This window comes from Diabrotica virgifera, chromosome 2 (assembly GCF_917563875.1).
Source record: "Diabrotica virgifera virgifera chromosome 2, PGI_DIABVI_V3a".
NCBI classification, from domain to species: domain Eukaryota; kingdom Metazoa; phylum Arthropoda; class Insecta; order Coleoptera; family Chrysomelidae; genus Diabrotica; species Diabrotica virgifera.
The window spans coordinates 126,890,294-126,902,532 of record NC_065444.1 but is presented as its reverse complement, the minus strand read 5'-3'; the positions used below and the strand labels follow the sequence as shown (position 1 = coordinate 126,902,532).

At 33.4% G+C, this 12,239-nt stretch overlaps 1 protein-coding gene across 5 annotated transcripts in view; it reads right to left on the bottom strand.

Annotated features, from left to right (window-relative positions):
* Window positions 1–1,563: 1,563 nt before the first annotated feature.
* LOC126879616 (MICAL-like protein 1) overlaps window positions 1,564–12,239 on the bottom strand; it is a 386,924-nt gene continuing 376,248 nt past the window's right edge. For 4 of the 5 annotated variants that reach the window (XM_050642786.1, XM_050642788.1, XM_050642787.1 and 1 more), the window contains one exon: window positions 1,564–2,313. In XM_050642786.1, the coding sequence (XP_050498743.1) occupies window positions 2,007–2,313 (307 nt within the window). In that variant the 3' untranslated portion in view covers window positions 1,564–2,006. The remainder of the gene's footprint in view (window positions 2,314–12,239) is intronic. The other variant, XR_007696158.1, reaches the window with a different exon arrangement.

Here is a 12,239-nt window from a genome sequence, read left to right as displayed (position 1 = left end):
CGGAAGCCAGCTTGTTCTCGGGTCTGGTAGAAATCCAACTTTTTTTCTAGTCTTGTAACTACTCGGGTAAACATTTTATAGATGTGGTTCAATAAGCTGATTGGTCTAACTTATCCCTCGCAGTATACAGGGTGTTACAAAAATACAGGTCATAAATTAAATCACATATTCTTGGACCAAAAATAGTTCGATTAAACCTAACTTACCTTAGTACAAACATGCACACAAAAAAAGTTACAGCCCTTTGAAGTTACACGATAAAAATCGATTTTTTCCGATATATCGAAAACTATTAGAGATTTTTTAATGAAAATGGACACGTGGCCTTCTTATGGCAGGAACATTTTAATAATAAATTATAGTTAAATTTGTGCACCCCATAAAAATTTTATGGGGGTTTTGTTCCCTTAAAGCCCCCCAAACTTTTTTGTACGTTTCAATTAAATTATTATTGTGGTACCCTTAGCCAAACACAATGTTTTTAAAACTCTTTTGGCTCTTAATATTTTTTCGATAAAACAGTTTTATTCGAGATGTGGCTTCTTTTTTAATATGTTTACATAAAAATTTTATGGGGGTTCTGTGCCTTTAAACCCCCCAAATGTTTGTGTACGTTTAATTAAACTGTTATTGTGGTACCATTAGTTAAACAGGATGTTTTTAAAACTTTTTTGCCTCTTGGTATTTTTCCGATGAGGCACCTTTTATCGAGATGTGGCTCCTTTTCTAATATGGTTCAAAATATACCTCAAACTGTAATTTATAAAAAAAAATTTCATATTATTACCAGGTCTCTACAATCGTACTTAACCGTATACAAATATGTAGTGGATCTCGATAAAAACTATCTTTTTCAAAAAGTACTAAGAGGCAAAAAAGTTTTAGAAACATTGTGTTAAACTAATGATACCACAACAATAATTTTATTGGAACGTACAAAAAAGTTTGGGGGGTTTAAGGGAACAAAACCCCATAAAATTTTTATGGCGTGCACAAATTTAACTATAATTTATTTTTAAAATGTTTCTGCCATAAGAATGTCACGTATCCATTTTCATTAAAAAATCTCTAATAGATTTCGATATATCGGAAAAAATCGATTTTTATCGTGTAACTTCAAAGGGCTATAACTTTTTTTGTGTGCATATTTGTACTAAGGTAACTTAGGTTCAATCGAACTATTTTTGGTCCCAGAACATGTGATTTAATTTATGACCTGTATTTTTGTTACACCCTGTATAAAACATATACAGACGCGACTCTTTACTAATCTGTTAAGTATATAAAATCGCTGATTTTGCTCGTTATTTCATAGTAATTAGGGAAAATGTTCATAAGATGAAGAAGTAGGAAAGTTGGCAAATTGCTAAATACAAGTGTAAATTTGGCAACTTCCTCTATAACAGACATTGTGTATTATCCGTAGCCGTAATTCACTAGAGATATATTTTAAACAGCATTTGAGACATTCATTTTCGTAGAAAAAATGCTTACCTGCCCCCCACATCCACCAAGATTCCGTCTCTGCCTATATGTGTTAATTTAAAATAGAAATAAGAAAAGTTTTGCAAAATGTAATTTTATTATTGAAATATAAGCAACGATAAAAATCACATAACGAAAGTACAAAAAAATATGTCTTACTAAAAATTAAAACTTACAGCACAGCTTTCACAACAACCGGAAATAAACTAATGGCAAACAATTTCTAACACAACCTATTATCATAAATTTGCAAAATGGATTATTTAGTTTTATTTATTAGAAGTTCATTTATTTAGAGTTAATCAAGGCTTAAAATGTGATCTACACAAATAATTCTCTTGAAAAGTTTTTTACTTACAAAAATTAAGACAAAAGAACAAACACAAATTGATATTTTATAAAATTAAGACAAACGAACAAAACAAATTGATATTTTATAGTAACTGTTTAAATAATATACAAATCGACAATATATATATTTAAGAATAACAAGTCTAACAAAATTAAGTAATTAAGACTTCTCAAAATAAACTAAACTTTTTCTTTTTCTTCTTTTCTAGGGTGCTAAAATTTTCACTGGTATCTACATCCTTGTCTACGTCTAGTTTGGATTTATCCTTATGTTTGGATTTTTTCTCCTTTTTCTGTTTCTTTTTTTCCTTGTTTTTTTCTTTATTTGATGGTTCCGTTTGAGACTTGTCAGTCTCCCTACTTAGAGTAAATGAACTGAGGTGGTTACTTATGCTGTCATCTTCCTCTGCTTCACGCACCCGATCCATTTCAAGACATTCTACTATTTCATTTCGTCTTTCTACTAAGTCGACTAACCTATAATAAAGAGTACAATAATTAGTTAACATGAATTTAAACCAACATAGAAAAAGTTATATTTTTTATAATAGCAGTGGCGGATCCAGATTTTTTTGGGGGGGGGGGGGGTCATGGATCTTGAGGATGATTTAATTACTTTTCTCTGATGAAAGGCCACTTAGTCTTACTACAACTAGGATAAGTGGGTTTTTAATTATTTTTTGGATGGGCCTAAATTTTTTTTGTTTGACAGCTCTCGGTTTTTCTTTTTTTTTTTAGGATTATTAAACTGATATTTATTTTTGGTTGGGGGTGTGACCCCCCCTCTGGATCCGCCACTGTGTAATAGAACATTATCTTCAAGTCTTCAACTGTATTTACTGTACTCCTGAATATTGGAAATAAAAATAAATTATAAAAATATTTCGTAACCCATATAAAGAGATGGATCGTGAAACTTATACAAGAGTTGAAAATAAATAGCAAAGATAATGTATGCAGTTGTTGGACATTGGAAAACCAAGGCGAAGGATAGGAATGAACAAGCTGATTCTGGAACAGGCCAAGACCTACCATGGGTTGTAGAGCCAATGATGACGAACAATGACGTTTCGACGTCGAGATACGTTAATTCTAAATAAAAAATACTTAAAAAATAATCAGTGTAAATATGTGTCAGGTGCACCTATTTGTATATGCAAATTTTGTATATTTGTATGTGTGTATATTTGTGTATATTTTTGTGTGCGCTTGTTAAATTTTATAAAAGAAAACTTTAAATACTTTTTCTGAAATATGCTTACACAATGTTGTTCTGAAGCTATTTTCTTGTGGCATTTTTACAATTTTAACTATTTATAATGGGAAATAAGCCACAATATTATTAAAAAATGATTTTTATTTACGTTAATTTTGGGCGTCGAAACGTTAATAAAAAAATCATTTTTTAATAATATTGTGGCTTATTTCCCATTATAAATAGTTAAAAATGCTTACACAAATGGCATTTAAGATCGTTAGCTTTTCTATAAGGCATAGAAAATATTTATTACAATTTAGTTAGTAATTTTTAAAAGTCCATAAATTTTCGCAGTACATACATTAGTAAACAAAAAATACAAACAAAACAAATATACAAAAGAAAATTAAATGACAAATACTGGCACAAAAACCTTAAAATTTCAGTAAAACTAAAAAATGTAAAAGATTGGAAATATAGCTATGTATTATACAAATGTTTGCACCAGACATACGCAGAAGACGACGACAAAGATCGATTTTATGTACAGATTTAAGCAGTAGTACGAAAACTACTGCTAGCTTATGCTAATAATATACAGTTCTTCCACTCTATCTTTGCCCATAGGCAAAATTTTGTGAAAATATTCACGATTTACTTTTTATACTAGGTCTATTTTTTACTGACAGAAACGAAGTATCGCAAAATTAAGCCACTTGTCCATAGAAATAACAATAAGTTAAACAAGAATAAACAATACAGCATATCTCCGATAATATCTTGTTTACTATGAATTTTGACGTCTATAATTCTCAGCGACAATGACATTAGCGCATTTGTCGTGTTTATTGGTTTATTTGCATTTATTGTTAATTTGGTTTTATAAATCAATAAAGTTTATTTGGTTTTATATTTTTATAAAAAATACATATAATATTTCAGTTCAATAAAGGAAGAGTCACAATTCTGACTTTTGGGTCCCCAGGCAAAGACTACAAATACAAGATTATTAATAGCAAGCTGACAATTTGTCCATAGATTAACGGTGTCGAGTCGGACAAACTTTGATGTATGGGAATCATAGATATAATAACCTGTAGATTAGGCTAGTTATGGGCCGCTCTGTGCAACGAGGTGTAACGCCGATATCAAGGACGCCATTGGTCAATATTCATTTTGAGTGGGCTAGCCATCTTTCTCCGCCATATGAGCGGTATCGCTTAGTAGAAAGAGATAGATAGACCACCGATCGACTGCCGCGCGTTACGCTTTTTTGCTCAGTATACCTTGTCTACGGTTAACATGTCTCTGATGGGAACACTGGAACAGGGAAATCTTTAATCGTGGAACGTGATAAACGTGTCATCTCTGACAAGTTAATGGTTGTAAAAAGTAGCAGGCTGTTTTTAAGTTTATTCAATAGCGAACATTGTATAATATACGAAAAAATGTTTGTCCGACAAAAATGTTGGGCACTTTAACCAGTCCGACACGTAAAACATGTCAAATGACATGTCAGGAATTATGTTGGTGAAAAACAGCAGTTTGATGTTTGCATGAGAGTTTAATGAAAGGGTAAAAAATGAATTGGAAGTTCTGTCCGACAAAATTCAAGGGAAGTTTTCGTAGTCGGACGTTCGAAACCTGTAAGATACAGACAGTTTCGAATGTCGAACTACGAAAACTTCCCATGAATTTTGTCGGACAGAACTTCCAATTGACATTTTACCCTTTCATTAAACTCTCATGCAAAAATCAGACTGCTATTTATCACCAACATAATTCCTGTCATTTGACATGTTTTACGTGTCGAACTAGTTAAAGTGCCCAACATTTTTGTTGGACAAACATTTTTTCATATATTATACAACGTTCGCAATTGAATAAACTTAAAAACAGGCTGCTACTTTTCACAACCACTAAGTGCACACCTACATTGGATCCGATTTTCTCCGATCAGATCAGATCAGATCAGATCCGATCAGATCAGATCAGATCATATCCGATCCGATCCGACAGGCGGTGCCTACATTGGATCCGTCTTTCTCCGATCGGATCAGATCCGATCAGACCGGTTTTCCGGCGAGGGTGCCTACATTGGTTCAGTAATCTTCCGACCACCGACCACCGACAATGAGTTCCGATGAAGATGTGTTAAGGAGATGATGAATTGAATATATTTAAACATGTTAGCTTGCAACCCCCAACTTGCAACCAGTTTGCAACCAACTTGCAACCAACTTGCAACCAACTTGCAACCAATTTGCAACCAACTTGCAACCAACTTGCAACTAAAATTGCAACTCAACTTGCAACCAATCGGAATGAAACCAAACACTTCTCGATGAGAATAGAAGAAGCTACTCCCGACGTCGGCCGATATCGGATCTGATTGGATCGGAGAAAAACGGATCCAATGTAGGCACTCCCATTTAATACTATGGGTTTATTTTTTATTCCGACGTCGGCCGACGTCGGATCTGATCTGATCTGATCGGATCGGAGAAAAACGGATCCAATGTAGGCACCCCCATTTAATACTATGGGTTTATTTTCTATTCCGACGTCGGATCTGATCTGATCGGAGAAAATCGGATCCAATGTAGGTGCGTACTTGTCAGGATGACACGTTTATCACGTTCCACGATTAAAAGATTCCTCTGTTCCAGTGTTCCCATACATCAAAGTTTGTTCAACTCGACACCGTTAATGTATGGACAAATTTTCAGCTTTCAGCAATTTGTGAAAAATTTGCACTTGTATCACTGTTTCCCCAAAGGTGCAATATATTAAAAATATTAATTGTTTTTTATATAATTCATTAGATAGTTCTGTATTTCTCAACCTCAGGTAATATTAAATCTTCTTAACAATATTAACTTTGTTGTTGTGACTTTTTTTAAATTTATTTTCTTATATCTATAAATTTATTTACTTATAAATATATTTATCTTTATAGGTACTAATAATAGTCGGTATGATCATGATGTTCAAAGTGTTTAATGTTGAGTCCATCAATTTCAATAGTGAAAAAAGATTAAACACTTCAATAAAATAACTTTATAAAATACGTCTACCGGGATAATAGCAATTTCCTTATTATTACACTGACAGTACGTATGGTAGTTCTCAGAGCCTTTTTTCAGTGCGTCATTAATTATGCTGTCATATACTGTAGTGGGTGTGTCGAGACTTATTTCATATAATTATTGACGAATCTGACAGACGCCATGATCGTACTTAGTCACAGGTGAAAAGCTTGTGGCATTAAACTAGTATTTTTTATTGCAAGGTGGATTATTAGAGATATTAGTAGATTTTATTTTTACACAACATATGTTAACATATATTTTTTATAATGGGGGTAATCCCGTATAATAATAAAAATAAAAAGTAAACAATATTGTTTATTAAATTTATAAATATGAAAACATTTAAAAATGACACAAAACGATGCATTTATTGTTTTTTATCTTCTTCTGTAGGTTCAATTCAGTTAATAGTAATCAATTAAGGTTCACAAAAAGTGGCTATTGATTGGCTTTGTTTGATTGAATAATCAGAATCTCTGTGTATTCCTTCATTTGCCAATCGTCTTATAGTTGGCAAAGAAATTCCTAATGCCTTAGCAATACGCTGAAATAAACGATACCTAGGTAAAACAATTTTCTTTTCAGGGTATTTTTAAACTTACTTCACGAACAGCAGAAATTGGTAACAAAGTTTGTCCAGCTTCCTTTTCTAATTGAAAATATTGAAGCAATTTTAATATTAGTATTTTTTCCTTTTCCGTATACTTCGGCATCTTGTCACTAAATTCTTCTAACTAACTAAACTTAATTAACTAACTTCTAAAGTTCTAAATAGGGCTTTTCATCGATTGTCATTTGTTTCGAGCTTCTGTCAGGTGTCACATAATATTAATATATCTACGGCATACGTCTTTGGTTTGTATCATTGGCAATACCTTAGACAAGGAAAAAAGAGAGGACGGGTAACACCCATTTAACACACACGTTCCAAAAGTGAAGCCAGTTTTTGGTTTGTTTGTCACCAGAAACATGGCGGTCACGTCAAAAATAACAATGGGTTGCCAGTGGTGGGTGTTCGTTGAAGGTTAAAATTTCATAAAAAATAAAGTAAATCATCATCTAAAATTCGTAATAAAAACATATGTATGTATTGAAACATATGTACGTAATATGAGCAACTTAATAAAACATTTACCGTACACAAATTCTTCATTTTAAATACATTTCATGTTTTTATTTTAAATACTCAATGCATAACAATATCCCAAAGATACGTCGATGATCAAAATCTCTGGTGTCGGTTTGGCTTCACTTTTGGTCATAGGATTACTCGTCCTCTCTCTTTCCTTGTCTAAGGTCAATACCAATAACGTATGACGTAGATATATTAATATTAGATGACACATGACAGAAGCTCGAAACAAATGACTGTGAATGAAAAGTCCTATTCTAAACACTTACACAAAATACTGACCGGAACAACAATCGTCACTTGACTCGACATTTCGAAAGGATGGTCAACATGGACGAAGTTTTACGTCAAATGTTCGTAATACGCGTATTTGATTGGCTAGAGAAAGCGCGCATTCTAAATATCAACGAATCAAACGCAGGTTAGGAATAGACCGCTTATGTATGTAACCATTGTAACGCTGTATTATTTTTGTGTTTAATTACGGAACTATCGCTTTTTCCTTCACATCTAACTTAATGCGTTAGAAAGAAATCGAAAAACTGTGACGCACTGAAAAAAAGCCTCAGAACTACTATATCAATGATATGGGCTTTTCATCGATTGTCATTTGTTTCGAGCTTCTGTCATGTGTCACATAATATTAATATATCTACGTCATACGCCTTTGGTTTGTATCATGGGTATATACCAATAACGTACGACGTAGATATATTAATATTATGTGACACATGACAGAAGCTCGAAACAAATGACTGTGAATGAAAAGCCCTATTACACATCGACGTACGTTTCACTTAATGGGTTGATTTAACTTGTTTGAAAATGAATCATGACCTTTGGGAAAAGATAAAATGGAACAACTATATACAAAATACGACACAGTATAATGGTACATTTGTGCGATAACTACTTAAGTGGAAAAAATGAAACATTTGTTGATCTTTCGGTTTTGTATTCAGTCCCAGCTTTTGCTAGAACATGTAAACTCAATGCGCAATCGGTAAATGCAAATTATTTTTTGTTCGAAATGGTATATGAGCATAGTTAAAACTTTCATGTTGTTTTAAATAATAAATGTACCACAGATGCCATGTTTTCTGTACTACATGAGGTTTATCAAGCATTAAACAATAATCTGCACACTGCCACTGTTTTTTGTGATTATGCCAAAGCTTTTGATTGTGTGAATCACGACATTTTGATAAAAAAACTAGATTTCTACGGAATTCGAGGTATTTCTTCGAACTGGTTTCAATCTTACTTGGATAATAGGAAACAACTGGTTAGAGCAAATGATACAGACTCTAGTCTCAAAAATGTTGTATGTGGGGTACCACAAGGTTCAGTATTGGATCCTCTACTTTTCCTTATCTTTATTAATGACATCACTAGCTTAAAAATCGATGGCAAAGTTTTTCTTTTTGCTGATGATACCAGTATCACTTGGAGCAACTCAAATATCGCAACTCTTCATGCTACTATAACTTCTGATCTACTTACAATAAAATCTTGGTCCGATTCAAATTTACTCTCTTTTAATGTAGATAAAACAGTAGCATTGTCCTATAAAGGAGCTCTTCAACCCTTACCTCTTCATAACAGCCAGATCAGTATCGTTGATTCTGTAAAGTTTCTTGGTATTTTTTTAGATAGCAATCTGAAATGGTCCCTTCATATTGATGTGTTAAGCAAGAAACTATCCTCAGCTTGCTTTGCAATAAGATCTGTTTCAAAGGAAATGAATTTAGCCTCTTCCAAAATAACATATTTTTCTTTGTTCGAGTCACATCTTCGATATGGTCTCCCTTTTTGGGGTTCTGGTACGGCTGCCCAATCTGATGTTATTTTTAAATTACAAAAAAGAGCAATAAGATATCTGTTTGGCCTCAGAAGAACAACACATTGCAGAAGCTACTTCAAAGATCACAGGATTCTGACACTACCTTCTTTATATATTTTAGAAACTGTTTGCTTAATTCGTAAACATCTACATGTCTTTCCAGCAAGACCTAGACATGACTATTCCACCAGAAATTCTACCTTTGACATCTATTTACCGATCCCGTCCAGTGAGTTAGTAAAGAAATCTATATTATATTCTGCGAAAAAACTTTACAACCATCTCCCTCTACAACTTAAATCTGCAACATCTTTCTCCAAGTTCCGTAAAATGACTAAAGCCTATTTATCTGAAAGACCATATTATTCAACAGCAGAGTTTCTTAACCAATAACTAAGAAAGTACAGTATTCTTATTTATAAGTATAATCTTAATCTATATTTGAGTGTCATATGCAGCAGCTTAACTTAACTTATTAAATTTCTTAAGGTAGATTATGCAATTTGCAATTTTTTTTTTAAATTTTGCAATAGGTTGTTACTGTTTTTTTTGTTTATCTTCATTATTTTTATTTATGTAGACGATTTATATCATTTTAGTAAATTGTATTTGTTATTTGTTATTGTTCTTATTTTTATGATTCTTGTAAGCTTTGTCTATAAAATTGTTAAATTTTTCATGACAATAAAGCATATTTCTATTCTATTCTATTAAACTATTTCAACACATTCTGTAATAGCATTTTAAGGTTTTCGTTTTTGTACACATAGCAACACCCAATAAAAAATATGCATTAGTTACACGTTTATTAGAACACAGAATAAAGTTTTGGAAATACAACAGCAGCACTGTGTAGATCAGGAGTTTTGGACTGCAATTTTATTCGTACGAGTACTTTTTTTGGGAAGTATATTCCTTAATACTTTTTCGGTATATAAATATTTCGCCTGTCCCTCTATAAAGTTTTTTTTATGTGTGGATTAGCTATTTAGCTAATTGGTGATATGAAGCGGCTATTCTAGCACCAAAGAACCCACTCAGGAAATCAAAACTGGTGAGAAGCTGCAAAGATCTCCTCAACAACCTGGTAAAAGACAATAAAGTGTCTTTAACATGGGTGCCGGGTCATGAAGGGTTGCATGGAAATGAACGAGCAGATATGTTGGCAAAGCAATGCTCGCAAAAAACTTTTGAAGGCCCAGAACCTTTTTGTCGCATCACTAAAGATGCTACGAAAAACGAGGTTCAGAAATGAAGGAATGAAGATAAGGAATCATCAAAAGAGAGCCACTCAAGGGCAAATCCCGACTAAAGTAAGAGTCAAGAATATTGATAAAAAGCTATCGAACAATTTGATGAACCTGAATAAACGAGAGATCAAAACGGTCAGTGAAATGGTGACTGGGCATTTCCGTTTAAGAAACCACCTACACAAACTAGGTAAGGTGAATGAACCATGGTGCAGAAAGTGCGAAATGGAGGAAGAGACTGCCATACACTTACTATACCATTGAAATGTGCTGTAGAGTGATGCGAAGTAATGTAAGGCAGGAATTCATTGAATGGTCAACTGAGGTTTGAACCAGAAGAGACCAATAAGAACTAAAACTCCTAAAACTACCAATAAGAAAACTGTTGGCCTTCGTTGAAGCCACAGAACTTATTAAGAGTTTAAGGGAAAAAACAAGGTCTTGGCTTTACGACCAAGTGCTTAATGAATTAATGAATGAATAACGTGATTAATGAATCTCGTCTGATTTAAGAAGAAGATAGGAGACGGTAGCTTTTTGATCCTTTTCTGGCTTACAGCTACCAGTTTAGATTGTCACCATAGTTTTGGGATCTTAACCTGTGCCCAACATTAATTTAGACGCTTTAATAGCTACGTTTACAAAAAACTGCTCATACTTTTAAGAATTTCATTCCTGATGTCATCCGAGCTTGCTGCTTTACCTATCTTAAGTTGTAAATTCCCGGTCGAATTTATCATGTTCCAAGTAGATATAGATAGATATATGTATAGATAGAAGCGCTGAACTTTAACATATTGGCTGCCATGGGGCACAAATGTTGTGTCTCATGTTGTTGTTGATAACAGCCGCGTGACACACCGTAGCTATCTTAAAAGCATAGAAACGGGAGACTCGTGGCCGTAGGGACCTACTTTTTTTTTAATATTGCGGCAGCTAACGTGTTAACCAAGGAATCACCGTTTCGGTAACAGGATGGGGCACAAAAACGGCTGTGGGCGCACAGATATATTGAAATCATATTCAGTAGAGTCTCGGTTATCCGCCATAAACGGGCCTACGAAAGGGCGGATAAGCAAAAATGGCGGATAATAGGGAGGGTTAAATAAAACACAAGTTAAGGCATATTATAATGACATTGCAATGTACCTATTTAATTATGTACTGTATACTGTATGTAAATACTAATTTAAAAAAGATTAAAATACATAAAACTAGAATCAGTTTAATATTGACTTACATCAAAAATTGTAGATAGAATGGTTTAAGATGAGCAAAGAAAAGTAGTGATTTCCTTCTGTCGTAACGATGTATCTCATTATGTTGCTGCCAAGTCTCGTCATCTCTCCAGTACTTATAATATTGTCAGTTCCAGCTTCTTCTTGTTATTCGGCTTATTTTATTGCAACTTCAAACATTTTTACTCCCTCTTTGTGTGGAACTTTGTGGTGTTAAACAGTCTCTAGTTATTTGACGACTTCACCACCTTCACTACTAACAAGAATAACAATTTCTTCATCGTTTACTTCATACTGGTCATTCCTTGAAAACCACTCCCTTACATCATCCAAAAATGTATGTTCACACCCAGAGATAAGTTTTACGGCAAAATATTTTCCTGAACTTCATCCAGAGTGTTGTCTGCGGTTTCTTCATCCTCGCCCAACAGTTTATCGAAAGACTTAGCAATTGTTTGTGCTTATCCAGTAGGAAACATCCTTCAAATTAATGGCTGGCTTAATTCAAATTCCTGCTGAACAGTCGCTGGCGCGCGGCGGACTATTTTCAAAAGTATATTTTGTTGAGGTATATAGTGCGGCGGATAAAACAGAATGGCGGATGACCGAGACTCTAATGTAATTGAATATTCATATATTACAATAAGTAG